Here is a 20469-nt window from a genome sequence, read left to right on the forward strand (position 1 = left end):
TTCCACCAGCAGACTGAGACCTATTTGTTTAGACAGGCTTTTAAAACAAAGCCTTTAAGGCATGCGATGGAGTGTTGTTTTGTTTTAATGTATTTTAAGCATTTTAATCTTTTTAAAGTACTTGATTTTAGTACTGAATTTGTTTTAATTATTGTAGTAATTTACTTGTATTTTAATATACTATTTTTGTATGTTTTTGTATGGTTTTTAAAAAAAATATTGTAAGCCGCATTGAGTTCCAGTCCTGGAAAAAGGGTGGGATAATAATAATAATAATAATAATAATAATAATAATAATAATAATAATAATATGCTAATGGAATTCAAATTTTAGCTGCTGTACTATGGAATGCTTTGTTCTCATTGCCACAAGCCCAGAAGGAGGAAGGGACTAATTCCCTCCACTCCATCTCAAAATAGCAGCACAACACATCCTGACAAAACACAGGCTTGTAACCAACATTTTATTTATCTTTTTCTCCGATATAATAATAATAATAATAATAATTTGTTTTATTTATATACCGCTATTCCAAAGATCATAGCAGTGAACAGCAAGTAAGCTAATTAGCAAGTAAGCTAATTTTTAATCATATGATTTTTTAATCATACATTTGCCTGATGAAGAAGCCAGTGGATCTTTGAAAGCTTGCATCATGTATTTTGTGTCTTTTGGCTGGCCGAATAAAGGATTCATTTTTGGTGGATTTTGGATGTTATTGTACTTATTAATATAAAAACAACTAAAGCTTTAGAAAAGCCAACCTCCAAAGCAATTGCTTATTTATTCAGTTTAACCTAAGCCCTGTTATTGTAGCTATGCAAAGAAGGTCCTATTTGTTCTAAGCCTAGTGCAGAAACTGAACAGTCATAAAGGATTCATAGTTCTTCACAGGACCAGTGGGGGAAGAAGGTAGTACAAATTATTAAGGCCTGGCAGTCCAGAAGGTAGCTTGGGGACTGACTGTGTGACCTGTGTTTTTCTTTTTCTCCATAGTGACATTATTTGTTTATTTTGTTTACATCCCTTGTAAAATGGTGAATTTCAAACAAAATAATGACATATAACATTTGAAACCCATTGTTAAGATTTTTAGCCCTTGGGCTCAAAACCTCCACCAATGGAGCCAGGAAAGGAAGTCAGATTCTTCAGGAGTTGCTTCTGGAGCAACTGAGCAAAATGGCCTGACATAGGAAAAAAGAAGGAAAGTCCTTTTGCCTCCAGCTGAGCCAAGCTCCAAGTTGCTCCATATGCCACTGGCTTTTCTTGTTTCTCTTCCCGATTCATGTACCAAATAGGCACCCCATCCTCCTACTCTCCTTGCTGCCAGAACAGTATGGGCAGAACCAACAGTTATGTATACCCCACTTTCTCCCCCAAATTGGAATTCCTAGGCAGCTTACAAATTACAATATACAATGTAGATGAAAACATACACAAGATCAACATTCAAATAAAATTATATTATTAGCAACAATATGATGTAATTAAAAACAAAAAGCAGTTAAAAACAATACAACTGAATCAATACTGCATCCTATTCCTGTATCTGCACTTCAGAAATAATCTGATTTGACACCACTTTAACTGCCTTGGCTCAATCCCAGAATTCCATAGCATTGAGCCAAAGAAGTTAAAGTGGTGTCAGAGTGGATTATTTCTGCAATTCGGATGCAGCCTGGAAGCCCGTCTCCCATAGCAGGTCTCCAGTGTATTTTTTCAGACTGCAGGTGCCAAGAAGGAATGGAAGTGGGAGAATAGCCCCTTCCTTGGATATTTTCCCTTTGTTCACAGTTTGTAATTATTTCAATTTTTTGTTCTCATATGTAAGAACAAAAAATATTTTGAGATATACATCCCTAGCCTTAAGGAGGTGCAATTGATTAGAGAGTTTTCAGACATTTTCCATGCCAGGAGTTCCCGATTCACTGTCATCATGGTTAAGGAAGGTCCTCTTTATTTATGGCAATGGCAAAATCATGAAATGTATCGCCAGTTTAGAAATTATGTTTTTCCAATACAAAGTGACCTTCACTTTGTTGTCAGTTAAAGGGAGTGCAAAATGGATATTTTCAATGGGAAAAATGAAAGAAATGAATTTCTTTTACATCTTTACTCATAATTATGATTTGTCTGTAGTGGTGGGGCATTATACAGCTTACTCCATTATTGTAAGACATGCTATAAATATATCATTGGTTTATTTGTTTGGCTAAGGATGCATGAGTCAGGGACCCATACGCACAAGGTCTCTGATATGTTTCAAGTCCATATGTCACAATCTGTGGACTGTGAACAATCTGTGGACTGGAAGAACAAAGAGAGAGATGAGAAACATTCTGGATACATATCCAATTATGGATTGCCTTCTTCACTGTTACAGTAGTCACTGCAAAATAAGTGCAGACTTGTATCAGGCATCTGTCTAACACCTGTTCTTCCTTCACAACAGCTGAGATGTGACATATATGCCCTGCAGGGTATGAGATGCTGTTTGAGCAGGGCACACATGTGTGTACACAAACACACACACTTATTTCTGTTTCTGTTTCTATTCCTGTCTCTTTATCTCTATCTAGATTAATTGCCTCTTTTAAATATATTGACAGAGCCATGACTGAGACTTGGGTTCAGGTTCTGCCACTGACTATTATAGTCAGGAAGAGATAGAGTGTAAAGCATTACACACATTAGAAAGTACTGTTTATGTTATTTTAACAGTGACAACAATGATTTATGGATTTTTTCATTAGTAAAATAAGCATTCAAATATCACGTGTACATTTTTTATTCTTTTTCACATTGTTTGGCATCAGCTGTTATTGCTGCATGCACAGTTATGCCATCCTTCCTTGATTCCTGTAAAGGGAAAAGGCTAGAAGGTGATAGAAAAGCTTAGAGGAAAGACAGAATCTGGATCCACATTCTCATTACTTTAGTGTCAACACAAAATCAACTAAAGGATATGGAACAATATGTACGGCCTCTGATAATGAATATATTAGTTAGACAGGCCTATATGTGAGAAAGCAGCATCCTCTTAGATTTTCTTGTCTGAAATTGTTTAAGAATTCTTAGCTTAATTCCAAATCCTTAAACTGGCTTGGCATCAGACTGGCAGCTAGTTCAGTTCTTTTAGAAAAAGTATTATATGGCAGTGGCTAAATGCATCACACAACTAGGGGTGGAATGGGAATTTTCAAACTGGGATCAAACTGGGAGTTTCTGACTCTTAGATATTTTTTTCTGGAAAGAAAAAAAAAATAGCATGTTGAAAGTTCCCCGAACTTGCACCATTTTACATTCCACTGCTTTCAGCAGAGCTGAATAAATATATCAGTTTTTTCCTCACATCTTCACTTTTTTAAAATCTCAAACTATTTCCATCAAATTATGAAGAAGTTTGCAAATTTTGGAAGGATTTCATAAAAAAAGACCCAACCAAACAAAATTCTCACCATTCCTGATTTCTACGACTATCTATTATGAAAAAGGAGAACAGCTCAAATCAAACACAGTATTCTAATACAGGAGCACAATGTCATGTGCTCTTATATTTCTACAAGATATAGATGTTCTTAGTTTGATTTACAAATTGGTATGTACATATGTTGGAATGCAGTGGCTTAGTGGTTAAGACATCAATTTTGACAATTGGAAGATCGGAAGGCTGGCAGTTCGAGGCCTGAGTGCTGCATGATGGGGCGAGCTCCTATCACTAGTCCCAGCTTTTGCCAACCTAGTAGTTCGAAAACATGCAAATGCAAGTAGATAAATAGGTACCACTTCAGTGGGAAGGTAACAGTGTTTGGTGCTGTCAGGCTGGCCATATGACCACCAGAGTTGTCTTTGGACAACTCTTAGTACTGGAGATGAGTCAGTTACTACTAGACATTCATATCAAGGGACTATCTTTACCTTTACTTTTATGTACACATGCACAAAAACATTCTCTATGCATTGTAGTTATGTATCTTTTTGTAATGAAATTGAATTTTCAATTTTGTTATTATATATTAGGACATGACTCTGAATATCCTGATTACCATCTATCTCCAATTCCATGCATGATAATGAACCCTATTCTATAATTATAAACCATCAGACTTATCATTAAAGACATTCATTAGGTCCAGTTCATTTGAATAGTACTGTAGACACAACACATTTCAAAATGTTTGCTAACATTTCCCTACTGTAATCATATTTTTTTCCTCAAGATTTCTGTGGTTCCATAACTTTCATTTGGCTCATTTCTACCTATATCTAACGTGCATGCAGACATAGATACGGGTACACAGAGACACATATGGAATACCCATACTAATAACAGCAACAATAATTTTTGTGGATGATCTCCAGCCTTATGCAAATGTCCTTTGTTATGTGCTCTAGTGAACAAGCTACAGTACCAATGCTTCTTGGCACTAGTACAAGACTGAATCCATGGAAGCATGTGTGTATTTACACAAAAGAGGCTTCTAAGCTACAAAAATCCCTCTTGTTTGGTTACACTAATTTCCCTTGAATGAAGTTTGTATGCAAGCCAAAACAATGGTAGTTATCCTGTCCTCTAGAGTTCATTCCCAAATGAATGATGTGAATAATTGAAAATTTCCCAGGTAGTCCTCTAAGACTGTTCTTTCCTGAGTCAGCCAACTTATGCACAGATTTTTGCTTCATAGAGATTAAAAATAAAACATATATTTTGAAAACATGCAGCATTTATGCTCACAATTAGTAGCATTTTAAGAAAGACTAGGAGGGTAGTTTCTTTTGTTGTTTTATTACTGGCTACTTATTACTGATTAAAATTAAATAAATCCATGTTATCACTCCAAATATTTCAGGTGTGAGAGGGAAATGGAAGAATTTTGACAGTGCAGTACTGAATTTGGGGTAGTTTGGAAGTAAAAATACAGACATTAAAGCACTAGAATTATTGCTATAGTAAAATATATAAAGATGATGGCAAAACAGGGCTGGTTGCTATGCCAGAGTGGACTTATTAGGGTCTTGCAAAGACCAAGGATGGCTACATTCAAATTAAACCCAGACAGGTTCTGCATCTTAAAAGATACTAAGGCTAAGGGTACAAACTGGAAGCTGGAAAGGCTAGAAAATATAGTCCAAATAAATTCATACTGTCTGCCAGTTGCAGGGGATTATATTATATACCCCAATTCCTTTCATTCTATAAAGAGGAATGAGAGGTATAAGGTATGAGCATGAACAGTCCCTGACAAGCTAAATCCCATTCAAGTCCCAATGCTCCAGCTAAGGATAAATTGTTATGCTGTCAGTCAATAAGGAACAGGATGAAATTATGTTGGCATGGGACAAAAAACGAATCACCAAAGAACAAGACTGATATCTAAGAAAAGCAAGCATCTATGCCTAGGCTTCCTGTAGCATGACTGGGATAAGCAACCTGGAGATGGGTAAAGATATCTGAGACAATGACCAATTAACTCAAAAACTGTACGGCTATCCTTTTGATTATCAGTATGGTACTAGAAAACTCAAGAAAGTTATCTCTGGTATGAAGCAGCCTGAAGGATCCAGTGAAAGGCCATAAAACCTAGAATGATAACGTTGGAATGGGTTTCATGGACCAGTGAGTCCAATTCCTTGTTCAATACAGGATCTCGAACTAAAGCATCCCCAGCAGACAGTTTTCAACCATCTTTTTTGAAGATGCCCAGAGGGGACCCTACTAACTCTTTAGGCAATTAACTCCATTGCCAAACTGTTCTTACTGTCAAGAAGTCCCATATAAGATTCCATCAAAATTTACTCCCCTGTTACTTCAAACCATTAGACTTGCTCCTCCTAGGGCAGCAAAGAACAGGACTGCCTCTCCTCTCTGTGGCAGCCCTTGAAGGCATTCATCTCACCCCTTAGTTGTCACTTCACTAAGCTGAACAAGCCCAGCAGCTTCAACGTTTCCTTGTGTGTTTTGTTCTCCATACCCCTTATCATCCTTGCTGCCCTTTTCTGAATCTGCTCCAACTTGTGTATATACTCATTAAAATGATGTGCCCAGAACTGAACACAATAATCTAGATAAGTCCTGACTAGCACAGAATATAATATTCTTTCCCTCAACTTGAAAATTATTAATGCAAGCTAAAACAGCTTTCACCTTCTATGCTGCAGCATCACACTACTGGCTCATATTCACTTTATGATCAACAATAATCCCAAAGTGTATTTCACATGTAGTACTGTTGAGTAAGCCCAGTATCCCTCATCTACACATTTGATTTTTGTGGCCTCAGTATAGAATTTTGCATTTGTCTCTACTGAATTATATTTCATTAATTTCTGTCCAATTTTCTAGTTTATCTAGGTCCTTTTGAATGCTGTTATTACTTCCAATGTGTTAGCCGCCCTTCCCAGTTTTGTGTCTTCTGCAAACTTGATAAGGATTTCCTGAACCCCAATGTCTAAATAATTGATAAAAATACCGAAGAGTAATGTCTCTAGGACAGAAGCCTATGGCACTCCACCCAGACCTCCTTCCAGCTTGAAGTGCAACAACTGATGATGACTATTTTCAGTATGCTTTTCCAACCAATTATAGAACCATCTGAAAGTGTTTTAATCTATTCCATATTTAATCAGTTTGCTAATCAAAATATTGTAGGGGATTTTATTGAATGCTTTGCTGAAATCCATATAAATTACACCCACAGCATTCCCACCACCTACTAAACTAGTGACCCCATAAACCAAAGAGATAAGATTAGTTTCCTAGGATTTGTTTTTACCAAACCCATGCTGGCTCCTACTTAGCACTCCATTGGCATCAAGATAGTTTCAGACAGTCTCCTGTATAATCATTTCTAATATTTTTTCCTGATACTGAGGTCAGTCTGACTGGTCTGTAGTTTCCTGAATCTTCTCTCTCTCTCTCTCGATTTTTTGAAGAGAGGGAGAATGTTTGTCCTTCTCCAGTCCTCTGGTACTATAACTATTCTCCAAGATTTCTGAAAAATGATGTAAAGTAATTTAGAGAATACATCAATAGGTTCCTTCAGTATTCTGAGATGTACTGTGTCTTCCTTTGCAGTACAGTGAAATATCTAAATAGGCCACAAGCTCCCTGGGTACAAAGAGGCACATACACTTGGGCTGCCCCAAGACATTTTACTGCCCGGAGTAGCAAATCGCATCCTTCACCCTCCAAGACAAGGTGTGTAGTAGCTTTAAAGCCAGTCAATTCATCTTAACATAAGAAGCAGAAAATCCCATAAGCACCTTCCCTTTTCTTCAGCAGTAAAAATACAATAACAATAAATTAAACAATTTGCTGCCTTGCAGACCACCTGAAAAATGAACCTGGAAGAATCCATCTCAGTCTGGTCCATCCCTCAATATAAACTACTGGTTTTGTAAAAACGTACATAAAAGAGGAATAAAAATAAAATTGGACAAACCTGTGCAGTATCTGGTCCTAAAACTTGTACCTTTGGAGGCTGGATGCCTGCAGGTCTTGATGGTCTTGTGATAACTTCTGCCCAAGCACTACTGTTGATGCCTCCTTCAAAGGTATTTGCCAAGATTCTGTATTCATACATCTTCCAAGGGCTAAGGGCAGGACTTTGGTCCAAGTAACTTTTGGAATAATTGAAGGGCAAGGTGGCAATTGTGGATATTTGTTGTGTTCCCTTTACTCTCCTCTCAATTGTAATGTTTTGAACCAGCCCATTTGGATGAAGAGGAGACTGCCATGATACTTGAACCGATGTTGGTGTGTCTGAATATAGCTCTGGAGCAGGAATATCTTCTGGAGCATCTGGGAGGGTCTGTATGGGCAGAGTCTCTGGAGAGAGAGAGCATCCTTTAGAGGTACATCCTTCTACCTGAAACTGATACATTGTGTAAGGGTGCAAATCATGTACAATACATTTAGATGTGATGCCTGGAATAGTAGTGTGCAGCTGCTCGTTTTGGTAAATGTTGTAGTGGGTGATGATGCCATTTGGCTTTGATGGATGCTGCCAGGAGATTGTTACTTCTCTGGATTTAACATCCAATAGGAGTGGTGGGTCTATAGGACCTGGTTCTGCAACATATAAAAAGTAAAAGTAAGTTTAATAGCAATACAATGGGAGTCACTTAGAGTAGGCCCAATGAAAACAATTGGTTAGTCATGACTAACCTATGTTTTATTGATTCTGATGGAACTTCTACTCTAAGTATGACTAAAGCTGGATCCAACTCATTCTCTTTCAGATTTAGAAGAACAAAATTTTAACTTACAGATCCTGATGTCAAACAGACATGTTTTTTGAAAGAATTTTATATTAGTATGCTTTCCCCATATGAGTGAAAAAATGACACTGCCAAGGTGTAGCATGTAAATGTGGGGACTTAAACATTTGGCTCCCAGGCCTCTCAGTCTTAAAAGGAGATTAGTCTTCTGTTGTTAGCCTTACACAATAGCATAAGAAAAGCTAGACTGCTAGAATGAAAGACTGAGCTACATTAGACTTACTGAAAGGTGTTTCATACCCAATTAGAAGGATGAGCCCAAGTCTCTTCCATCCCACAGCCCACCCACTTCACAAAACTGCTTCACACCTGTGCTAAAAACTAATTTTTTGCAAAGGAAACACTATCACGGGGAAGACATTTAGAAGTATGGTTCTAGCTTTTGCTACCATTTTTCTAGACCATGCTCCTAATTATCCCCCATAATGCTTTCATAACAAGGCTATGCATTTTATAGCCCGGTAAAACCCATTGCTGCATCTCTCATTATATATGCAATATTTTGCTCCATTCTGTTTATCATTCTAATCCATTTTTTGCAATTTATCTACTCCCTGTTAATATTACAGGTGATTTTTTACTGTGACTGTGACACAAGCTGCCGATTTAGCTCTTTCACCTACTGATAAATAAACAATGCACAGATCTGACCTTTAGGTTAACAGGTTTTATGCTTGCTCCACTCAGCAATCTAACTGATTCAATTATCATAAAGGTTCAGGAGCCTCCATGAATACTGAAAAAGACCGACCATATGCCTGCATAGGTGTTGTGGAACAGCAAATACTCTGCAACCCCCTCCAGAGAAATCCCTTAATTGTAAATAATTTCACCATGCGACACAATCAAGTCACCTTGAATGCAAAAACCCTCAGCCTGTGGAGGCAAAGTGTTATTTAAGCTTTACTGGGCTGCGTTAAATTCTGCAATTTGAAGGGCTGTTAAGTTTTTCAATTGAAATTTCATTTAAAATGCAGGTGCTTTTTATTATATTGAGGCTTTACTGCTCTCTAGGTACAAGCAAGAACATGGTGCAATAACACAAATCTGGCTCAATCACTGATCAGTAACAGCTGTAATTCCAGAACATTTAGCATTCTTATAAACCACGTCCTGAAATCTATAAATTGCTACAGCAGATCAAGAAAATACTATATCCCCCTATTCTGCCCACAGCAATTTTGACATTTATGAGATTTTCTGTGAACATTAGATTTTATTGAAAATCTTTTAAAAGATATACTTGGGTACAGTAATTGTTTAAAACAGCTTTCAGCTTGTGGAAGGCTCCCCCCCCCCCCAAGTTTCAGAAAATCAGAAGGGTTCACATTTTAAAATTCAACAACGTCAATGACTTTGAGTTACATTCTAGAGAATATTGGAATAGAGGGTACTCCATGAATAGCAAATGAAATAATTTAATGCCCACTAAAAGTAAATATAATGCAATATACAGTACAAATACAATTCTGAGACATTATTTTAAAAACACACATCATCTTCTGGATCGGAATTTTAAAAATAAATTTAAGAAAGAAGAAAATTTTGCTACAAAATATGGGGTAGTGTTTAGTTCCTCCCTCCTCCTGGTAAATCAGCCTGTGTCTCATTCCTGGTAACAATTCCACATTAACTGATCACATTTTTGTAAATACATTAATATAATGTAGTGCCTGCTCCCTCCTCCCCCCCAAAAAAGGGATGTTTTGTTTTAGGTTCTTGACACGTTGTTAAAAAATGTATCAGAAAACACAAGAAATGCTCTACAGCCACTGTTTGAAATATACTATTTGAAATATTAGTGACCCAACCAATATTTAGTGGTCTCATAATTAAAAACAGAAAATTGTACTTTGAGATTTCTCAAGGTTTATCTTGAATTGCCACAGTGCCAGCAAAGGCATTAATATATTTGAAATGGAGTTGGGGGAAGGATTTTGTTTTGTTTTTTAGGATGATGGTCATGCCTGTAATGGGAAAAAAACAACTCTTGTTACTATTTAATGTATATAAACTAGATGATCTTGGGACACTTATCTTAAATAAATCCACAGTTCTGAAGTTTCATTTTTACAGGGCTGGTCATTGGCAGGTTTTTTCTAATTATACACATATCTGAATAATCAGGCTGCAGGTATCTGCAGGAAGAAAATAATCAAGCTGTTTGTTCTCCCTTCTGATAAGAGGAATAAGCTTTTCATCCCTGCTGAATACATTGCTGGCATTATAGGTGAAACATTTGGGATAATGAGATGAACTTGTGTTACAAACCCCTGCAGAGATTGGACATAGACCTTTTAACATTATCTGCTATAACATATGAGAAGGGATTCTTAACTTCAATTTCCTACTTCTTTCCCTTCCCCAAAACATTTTTTTTTAAAAAAGAAAAATATATAGTCTCTCTGCAGCCATTTTAAAAGGCAGACCTTTAAAACTCACTCAATTCAAATGAGACTTTGGAGAGCCATTTTAATTGGCCCCTCTGGATAGAGAGGTGTTAAATCTTGGTCCTCAAGACCCTTGCAAGGTACTGACATGCAAAATCATAATGATAGATAGATAGATAGATAGATAGATAGATAGATAGATAGATAGATAGATAGATAGTCACACATACACTCACACACCAAGCAACATCGCGCTTGGCCGAAAGGGTCACCACAATTATGTAAAACATGAATATTAACTATAATTGGGGTAGTTCACTAATACAATAAAAAGCTCTGAACATCAGAAAAGTTATGCTCACAGCAGTAGCTATCACTTTCTAAAGTAAGAATTCATGGGTGAAATGACATGAAAAAGATGGTTATAAAATTTTAATGGAATGATAAAAGGCAAAAGTCAGCCTCTCAGCTGAATTCTTAAAATCTCTATATATCACAATCAGCTCCTTAACTGTAAAATCAATGTGGAATATAACATGTTGTCAATGTGGTTGTCACTGGAGAGAAGACTGCAAGAGTATGACAGCGACACAGCTTAGCCTGCCAATGCTGAAAATAAAACAATAAACTCCTTTTACTTGGAAGGAATTGTTTATAGAACTAACTAAAGAATATGAGGAGCAGAAGGAGGGGCATATCACTTCCCCTAATTCCTTTGATTCATTCTTCAAGCCATTTCATTACAGCATTAATACTAGAAGGTAGTTTCATTTTGGCAAATGAAATGAAATTATCTTTTATGGGAGGCTATTTTGCTCATCTGTTTCAAAAGTTCAGTCTCTACTTGAAAAAAGAAGGTTCAAAATTATCGTTAATCTTTCCTAATCATCTGAGTAAAAGAGAATGTTTATTTATTTATTAGTACCAGACTGATGAAGTGGGGTGGTTTATTATCTTCTGGTGGGTATAACTGGGGGCAGTGACATCTATATATGTATATTTGGGGCAATAAATGCATATTACAGCATATTAAAGGGAATGATAATTACATGCTTTTGGAGCATGGGATCACATCTAAGTCAAGTATAATAGCTGTTTTTTGTAATATACCAGATTGTAGTGGACTTTTCATTTCTAGCCAACTGCTGATTCTGCATAGGGGGAAACAATGAATTGCAATGATGTTATCGGCAGCATAATTAAATATTATAGCCAAGTATGGCTTTTGGCTGCCTCTTTGTTTTTTCAAAAACCATGTTAACAGTGCAGAATTAAACTAATACATGTTTTCCCATTAACACATGGCCATGCTGAGAAACTTCTGAATAGTCAATTTTCCTTCTGTAACACAGATAGTACATACATAGCAATAGCAAGCAATAGCAAGTACATTTCTATACCGCTTATCAGTGCACTTAAGCACTCCCTAAGCAGTTTACAAAGTGTAAGCTAATTGCCCCCAACAATCTGGGTACTCATTTTATTGACCTCAAAAGGATGCAAGCCTGAGTTGAGCTTGAGCCCTTTTTGCTGGTATTGAACTCACAACCTTGTGGTTTGTGAGTGAGTGGCTGCAGTACAGGCATTTAACCACTGTGCCACCAGGGCTCAACATGACTGGGAGGGGGACGATAGAGTGAGAAGCATGACAAATATTCATTTAGTCTTTATGGACTTTATCATACAGTGCTAAAGAGCTGAATTTTAACAAAATAAAAATTTATTACACAACGCTATGTTCTCCTGCTGTTGCCTTACATTGAGTTCCTTACTGTTTTGCATCTTTTCATTGACAGACAAAACCCATCAATAGGCTATCAATCTTGCCGTTATTCCATGAATGCCTTAGTGAGGTAGGTCCCTTCAGTGGCAGTCACATGTTATAAGTGGGCATGATTCTACTCCTCTCCTCTTTCCTTACAGCAATCCCAGCTGCCAATATCTTTCCCAAGCTGTTTGCTATGTGTGAATGTGCTTCATGGCTGGCTGCCAGGACTACTTGTCCCCATCCTGAAACACATTCACACACAGCAATCAGCTTCAGGAAAGTGCTGGCAGGGATCGCTTGTCCCATTGCTTCCCCCCTGAAGTATGAGGCTGTTGTGTAAATGTGTTTTGGGGCGGACTGCTCCACCTCCCATCTTCCAAAGCACATTCATACAGTATCCCTTCATCAAGCTTGTTGCTGGATATGAATGTTCTGTGGAAGCAGAGGATTGATCCTGGTCAGCTTCAGGGGGGTGGTTGCCTGATGTGACTTCTCCTTCCCCCCAGCATATTCACACAAACACACAGGATCCAGCTTCAGCAAAGTGCTAGCAGCTGAGGTCCTTTCTCCTGCCACTTCCTCCTGAAGCATAGGGCTACTGTGTGAAGGACCCACAGCTGCAGAAGAGCAAGCCCAAAGTGATGAGTGGTGGACTTCTGCCTGGACTTGCCTCTGCCAGCTGATTATGCATCTGCTATCATTCCTCCTGCCACCCTGAAGAAGCAAAGTCTGGAGCCTGCCTACTGCCAGGCATCCACACCTATGCCTGATGAGCTGCCACTGCCACCACCTCCAGCTGCTTGGCCCCTTACCATGGATCCAGCTCCTCCCCCCCATCTCCTGCTGTGTCCCCATGCACCTCCAGCCAGGCTAGACATGTGGCAAGAGGTATGAGCCATCCAAAAAGCACCCTTGGTTTTGGCAGTGCAGAAAACAGATCATGTAACCATGGGTCACCAATGTGTTATCGTGAGGAAAAGTTTGAGCCCTGGTGGTGCAGTGGTTAAATGTCTGTATTGCAGTCACACACACACATAAACCATAAGGTTGCATGTTCAATATCAGCCAGGGCTCAAGCTCAACTCAGGCTTGCAATCTTCCGGGGTCACTAAAATGAGTACCCAGCTTGTTGGGGGCAATTAGCTTACAGTTGTAACCACTTAGAGACTGCCTGGGTGGAATGAAACAGCATATAAATGAAGCTGCTATTCCTTTTGCTATTGCTATTGGTAAGAAATGATGCCAAGCTGGTATGCTTCCCTTCCTAAACTAGTAGGATTGTGGTGGGATAGCAGGCTGGTGTGATCAAGCCCAAAAGCAAAGTGTGTGTAAGATTATAACTTTCACTTATCTACAGGCAGTGTATAATAGTTTAGACATCTATAAGAAGTGTTATTATTTTTAAATCAGTTACGATTTATATTCCTGAATGGGGACCTTTAAGTAAGCAGAAAACAGCACTATGTAGTTTTGCAAGCTTACCATCTTCTGCGGTAACCATTAGAGTCCAGTCACTGTATGTATCACCATATCCATTGCAGGCAATAACCCGTATTTCATATGAAGTGTATGGTTGCAGATCTGTGACTACATAATTTAAAGATGCTGTTGGTTTGGAAAACAACCTGTAGTAAAAAAAAAAATAAGTGCAAATTTAAAAATCAGAAAACACAAGGAAGAGGGGAAAGTATTGCAAACTATACATACTGTATTCAGAAATGCTACTCTTGAAGTAAGCTATCTCACAAATAATTTTATATTTCTCAATAATCTAAGTAGTTGATTATTTACGTACTCTAGGATATCTTCTGGGGAGTGACTGGGCCTCATTTGAAGTCGGTAGCTGGGCAGGCCTGGAGCATTGTTGCGAACTGGTATAGACCAGACAACCTGAAGACTGGTTGGCATGGCAGATGAAAGCCTTGGAGGCAACATGCCATCTGGTGCTGTCGAAAAACATGGATGAATTAGAGCAGATTAAAATGTGGGCAACATATGCTGAATGGCATCAAAATGCTTCATACACTGGAAAAACTGTTCCTGAGGATCAACAGCAATGTTAGCATGGTCCATTTAATTCAACATCTCCCCCCCCCCCACCACACACATTATCATACAATTGTGTTTGCCATTGCACTGCCATTATAATTGTATGCCTGTGTTGAAAATTATCCACTGATAATACACACACACACACACACACACACACACATATATATACAGGGGTAATACCTTTAGACTTGTGTATGATTCAAAAGCAACCGATTCTGCTTTGTTCAAAATGCTCATATAATTAAACACTAAGAACAGAAAAGCCACATACTTTTTGAATCATCAGCAACCAGAAATCATACTCTAAACACATATAGAGTTGATTATTCATAGGTTCTGGCCACATGGTGAAGCTAGCTTAGCCACCAGCTGCACCACAATGTTTTTAAAAGTTTATGATGCATCTGAAAATGTATTTGAAACCAATACTATGTTATGACAATCTACAACTTTAAGCAAAAACACAGTAAAACTAAGGAATATAACAATTCAAGCAACCCTACTACTACTACCAACTATTACTAATGCTGCTACTACTACTATGATAACAATAATAATATACATTATATTATTATTGCCAATAGTAGTAGCAGCAGCAGCGATAGTTTTTTGTAGTAGTAGTGCTGGTTGAGTAGTTGTTGAGATAATAAAAAAGATTTTAACTTTGCATTAAAAGTAATACAGTGTTACTTTTTGCAAATATTTACTTATTTCTTTATTGCAGGTGAATCTCTCAAACCGATGAGATTATTTCATTTTTTGTATATTTTAAATGAGGTTTTTTCTTAAATTTCAGGACTATTTATGAAAATTCTGTTGGTGGGGTCAAAATAGCCTTTTGTGTATAAAATAAAAATTTTCCTTTAATTGCTTCTGTTGATAAAAAAAATAATGCTGTTTCATGTGAAGACAAAAAAAAAAAAAAACCTCACAGAGGTTGACAATGGGATATCTTGATATGTCATTGTTTTTTGTTGAGGGCAAGAAGACTTGTGAATGTTTTTTGCATCCAGCAGAATATTCTCTGTTAGAGAGCTCTGGTGCCAACAATGAACTACAGTTCCCAGATTTCCCTAGCACTGATTCTGGGCAGTTAAAGTGGTCTCATACTGGATGATTTCTGCAGTGTGCTTTGGACCTAAGTCAAAAAATGCATTAGGTTTATAGTTAATATATTCTGTTACTTCAGTCATGCTTGATAGTTACTTCTATATGATCTAATTGTATTTGAATGTATATATCTGTAATAGTTATCTAAAGTATTTATGTCAAAAATATATCAATAGGATTTCTTGATATAAATGCTTGTCATCACAGCTAACACTGGAGATTGTCACATGGGAATAAGAAATGGGGGGAAATGGAATGCTCCTGTTATGATAGCATGAAGATTTTCACATAACATCACACTCATCCAGTACTTCTCTTGTGAATAACCTGTAATTCTCTCATAACTTATTAATGGGGAAAACCCACAAATAGTTTGCCAATAGTGCTTCATCACATTATTGCAAAGGCGAGGAAGGCCCTGTACAGATGGGTCTTTTAGTACGTCCTGGCGACGTACTAGGGTTGCCCAGGAGCGTCCTTTTTAGATGCTCCCTAACCTAGTACATTTCCAAGACATCAAAATGGTGGTGCCCTGTCTACATGGGTGCCGCCATTTTGATGTGATGGCTGCGCCGCCTCCAAATGGCGCAGCGTGGCCGTCACGTCCTGGCGCTGCCACAGGGTGCTTGTGGAGCTCCTTCCCAGAGAGCGCCTCATTTCTGTGGGAACTAGATTGCTGCGGGAACACCGGCAGGGGGAAGGGACTGAGCGGCCCCTTTCTCCAATGGCAGCGGCTCCTGGGGTGTCCTGGGGCATGAAGCCCCAAGGATACTCCTTTTCAGGAGCAGGGAAGAGTGGCATTATGCTGCTCCTCCCTGTTCCCGAAAAGCGCCGTATTGGGGCCTTTGGGTTGCCACTGTGGCTGCCCTGGTCCCAATATGTGGCGCAAAGGGGCGGCTGCAGCCCGCTCCAAATGGCGGTCTGTATCCCACTGAAGTCAATCATGATTCATTCATGCTGTCACAGAGCAATCCAGGACCTTTTCCCAGAGTGCATTTTGGTAAAGGCAATATATTCTCATTGCTAGGATTGTTTTCAAGTGGATTTCTGTCTTATTTTGAGGTGTAGGGCACAGTTTTGTTTGAACTGGATAAAAATAATTCTGTGAAATGTATAAATTTTACTTTGTTCTGTTTGGGATGGGAGCATGATTTTCAGGAAAAGCACAGGTATGCTGAAATGGCACATGTGTCAAATGTTCAGTAATGCTATAATAACGATAAATGAATGGTTGTATGCAGAATACAATTGCATTTCTCTTTCTTTTTATGTGGTCATTATCACATGATTGCACGACTGTGTGAACATATTGATCACTGTAGCACTAGACTTCCATTATCTTAAAATAGTGCAATTGTTGTGGAATTGGCCCTTGTGTGAAAATCTCCACTGTCTCACAGATAGGAGATTATCACATGAGGCACTTAGCGTGCTGGAATAGTTACCCAAATGCTTCAAAAGCATGGATGTGGGATAGCCAGTGTGTGTGTGTGATGGGGGGGGAGGTTAGATCTCAAATCTTTCCATTTTAAATTAAAAGCAATTAAGATGATTTTTGTGTCATCAGAATCCACACAAAATTATGTTTCAGCTACCCCCATTGTGTTTACATACTGGGCAATATATGTACTGGACAATAAGCAACCTGGAATTTCTTTTTGGAAGAAAGGCAGGCTATAAATCCCATGTAAATAAATACAGAAATAAATTAGGCTATTCCTACTGCATAAAAGGTAGCCCACCATCTACATATAGTTTCTAAAAACAAAGAAAAATGCAGTTACACTCTGAAAGACCAAAGTAATTTGCAGAGTCTCTGCTGGGCAATAATTGAAAAGGTGTTCTGGAAAACTGGTCACATGGTGATCATTAAACCTATCAAGTGCATCCTAAACAACTGATCATCTGAAATCAAGCACCTATTGATTATCCAAAAATATGTTTAGTAAAAATGTATGCTTTAGAAAACATTTTTTTCCTTTCCTTTCTTTAGCCCCAACTTCTCCTTTGCACGGGAATTGCACAAAACCTGAGAAATAATTAGATGGTAGCAATAATTTCTCTGCCACATTCTTAACGTACAGCCATGTACCTATCGGGAAGATGTATTGTCTGTAACAAGCAGTGCTACTCAAAATGTTCTCCTCAAGGTTTAATACGACCCTCAAGGGGCAACCACTCCAACAGTAACTTACTGAATCAACACATCTTGTCCAGTAAATGCTCAATTAGCATGGTGAAATGGCATGCTGCAATTATCAAGAAAAAGTACAAAGGATGGAAAGAGCTACAAAATTCCATTCCTGTCTTATAATATGAACAACTTGATAGTCTTTCAAATGCAGTACATACTGAACTGGTCAACATGGAGACTGTGGTGATTAAGCAGGGTTTAATACAGAGGTGGGAAGAACCTTGAGTTCCTTGGGGGAAATACAGGATATAAATATAGCAAACAAATAAATAATGAACTGATGAGCAAACTCAAAAGAGAGTTCTCCTCATCATTTACTTAATAAAGCTAGTGACAGGTGATCATTATACTACTTCTCCCTCCAGTCACTAAGGTACAATATTCTCTAAATATGAGCTATGACATTATGCACATGAAACATGCCCCTGGATCACTGGGAAGATGCGCCGAGACTGCCAAATGTGGCCCAAAACCAGCCGCAAAAGAACCACTCCTTTTTGTGGCCCATTCAGGACCATAGCAGCGGGTGCCTTTGGGGCCACAGCATCTGGTTGCCATGGTCCCACAGTTGTCCCTAGGTGAACTGACCACTTCTTCTGCCCCCGTCTGCGTCACCCCCTAGTCTAATACTTCTGCTCGGGAAAGCCTGGATGCAACAACTTTTCATGTAGGATGGATTTGAATCATGAACAGGGGTTGGCAATTTCTGTGGGTCAGAGACCCCTTTTCCCTACAGAACCCATAACAAGCTGTACTTTTAGTTTATTAAAAATATTATTTCTTCAAATCAAAGAGTGCTCGAGGTCCAGCAGAATCAAAGAACATGTCTTGCTCTAATGGAGAACTGGGCTTCCAAGCTTCAGCATACTAAGAGAGAAGGAATACTACCATAATTTGAGCAGACATGGGTGTTAGTACAGTTTGCTGCTCTTGCTGCTTTCTGTTGCTGCCTCTCTCCTGAGTGGAGTGCTGCCTGTTATTGATATCTGTCACTATCAGGTCCAGATCCACCACCAATGATGCCATTAGAGTTGGCATCACCCGATGTGGTAACTCATGGTGACACCACCACCACCCACATTGACCTCCTCCCATACCACACCATACAGAATATTTAGTCATGTTTTTGTACTAATGTTACCCATTAATCATAATTCCTGCTCATAATAATAATAATAATAATAATAATTTTTATTTTTACCCCGCCTTTCCATAAAAATGATCAAGGCGGCTTACAAGGATTAAAAGATTACAGTAAAGGATAAAAACAATTACAATATGAAAATTAAAAACATTGCTACAAGGAATAGGAACAGGAATCAGTATAAAACACATATGCCAAGGGCAGGAGATGGAAGAAATCGATTTACAATGGTCCGGGGTCAAAAGGAAAAACAAGGGGCAGAGAAAAGAAAGGTTAACTAAGGTGGGAATGCCAACCGAAATAAATGCGTTTTTTAAAGTTTTTCTTAAAAGAATCTAATGATGCGGCGGAGCGGAGCTCTACAGGAAGCTTATTCCAAAGAGAGGGGGCGATGATGGCAAAAGCCCTCTGTGAGATCCTCACAAAATGTGACCTAGGGACCTCCAACAAGTTTGTCCCAAATGATCACCAAATGTCATGGCAATAGTTGTGACATAACCAATCAGCAATTAAAATTATACATTTAAATTACAAACCATACACACAGAATGCATTTACATATACATCGTTTCATGTGGTTGAAATGGAAATTTGGGGAAAGGTGTTGTTTTGAAAGAAAAATTTTGCTTTGTTTTTAAAATAAAATTTAACAACAACAACACCCCATGGCCTCTCATTTCTCCTACTGAGCGTCATCCCGCTAACCCATCTAGTCAGCATTTTAATAGGACACAGGCAAATGCCACTTGCCATTTCTGCCATAAAGCTGGTGTTTGAGGAGCAGTGGTGTCATTCCTCCCTTAGGGTGTCACCCGGTGTGGTCTGCACCCCCTGCATCTCCCTAGCAATGCCACTGCCCACCCAAAGTCCTGAATTACTAGCAAGTTACCAACTGTCCCCTTCCTTCTGCAGCTTCACTGGCTGTCAGTTTCTCTGCAAAATTCAAAGTCATAGTTATAGAATCATACAATTGGAAGGGGCCCCATGGGCCATTGGTTTCAGCCCCCTGATCAATGCAGGATCTCTAGTTAGAGAATTCCCAGCAGGTAGCTGTCCAGCGACTTTTTGAAGACCCCACCACTTCTCTAGACACAATTGGTTCCAATGCTGAATCACTCTCACTGTCACGAAGTTCCTTTTAATGTTCAATCAAAATCTACCCTTCTGTAACTTTAAACCATTAGACCTAGTTCTACCTTCTGGGACAGCAGAGAACAGGGCTTCCCCCTTCTCTTTGTGACAGCCTGTGAGTTATTTAAAGAGTGTGATCATGCCACTTCTCAATCTTATCTTTGGCCCCATACAGACAGGCCAAAATAAAGCTGCTTCGGGTCACTTTGGAGGTATGCTGTTTAAATGATGCATGCATACTAAGAGTCCGGAAGCCGCACCAAAGCCACGATCCAATCCTAAGGGCTGGAGTAAAGCTTTGGCACAATTTCTGGACTCTTTGTACACATGCATCATTTAAATAGCATACCTCCAAAGTGACTCGAAGTAGCTTTATTTTGGCCTGTCTGTATGGGGACG

At 38.6% G+C, this 20469-nt stretch overlaps 1 protein-coding gene across 1 annotated transcript in view; it reads right to left on the reverse strand.

The window, feature by feature from the left end:
• USH2A (usherin) overlaps positions 1 to 20469 on the reverse strand; it is a 665459-nt gene that overhangs the window by 227741 nt on the left and 417249 nt on the right. Inside the window, 3 exon segments of the mRNA XM_042475774.1 lie at positions 7444 to 8072; positions 13922 to 14064; positions 14235 to 14385. Of these exon segments, the coding sequence (XP_042331708.1) occupies positions 7444 to 8072; positions 13922 to 14064; positions 14235 to 14385 (923 nt within the window).

This window comes from Sceloporus undulatus, chromosome 1 (assembly GCF_019175285.1).
Source record: "Sceloporus undulatus isolate JIND9_A2432 ecotype Alabama chromosome 1, SceUnd_v1.1, whole genome shotgun sequence".
In the NCBI taxonomy this organism is placed as follows: domain Eukaryota; kingdom Metazoa; phylum Chordata; class Lepidosauria; order Squamata; family Phrynosomatidae; genus Sceloporus; species Sceloporus undulatus.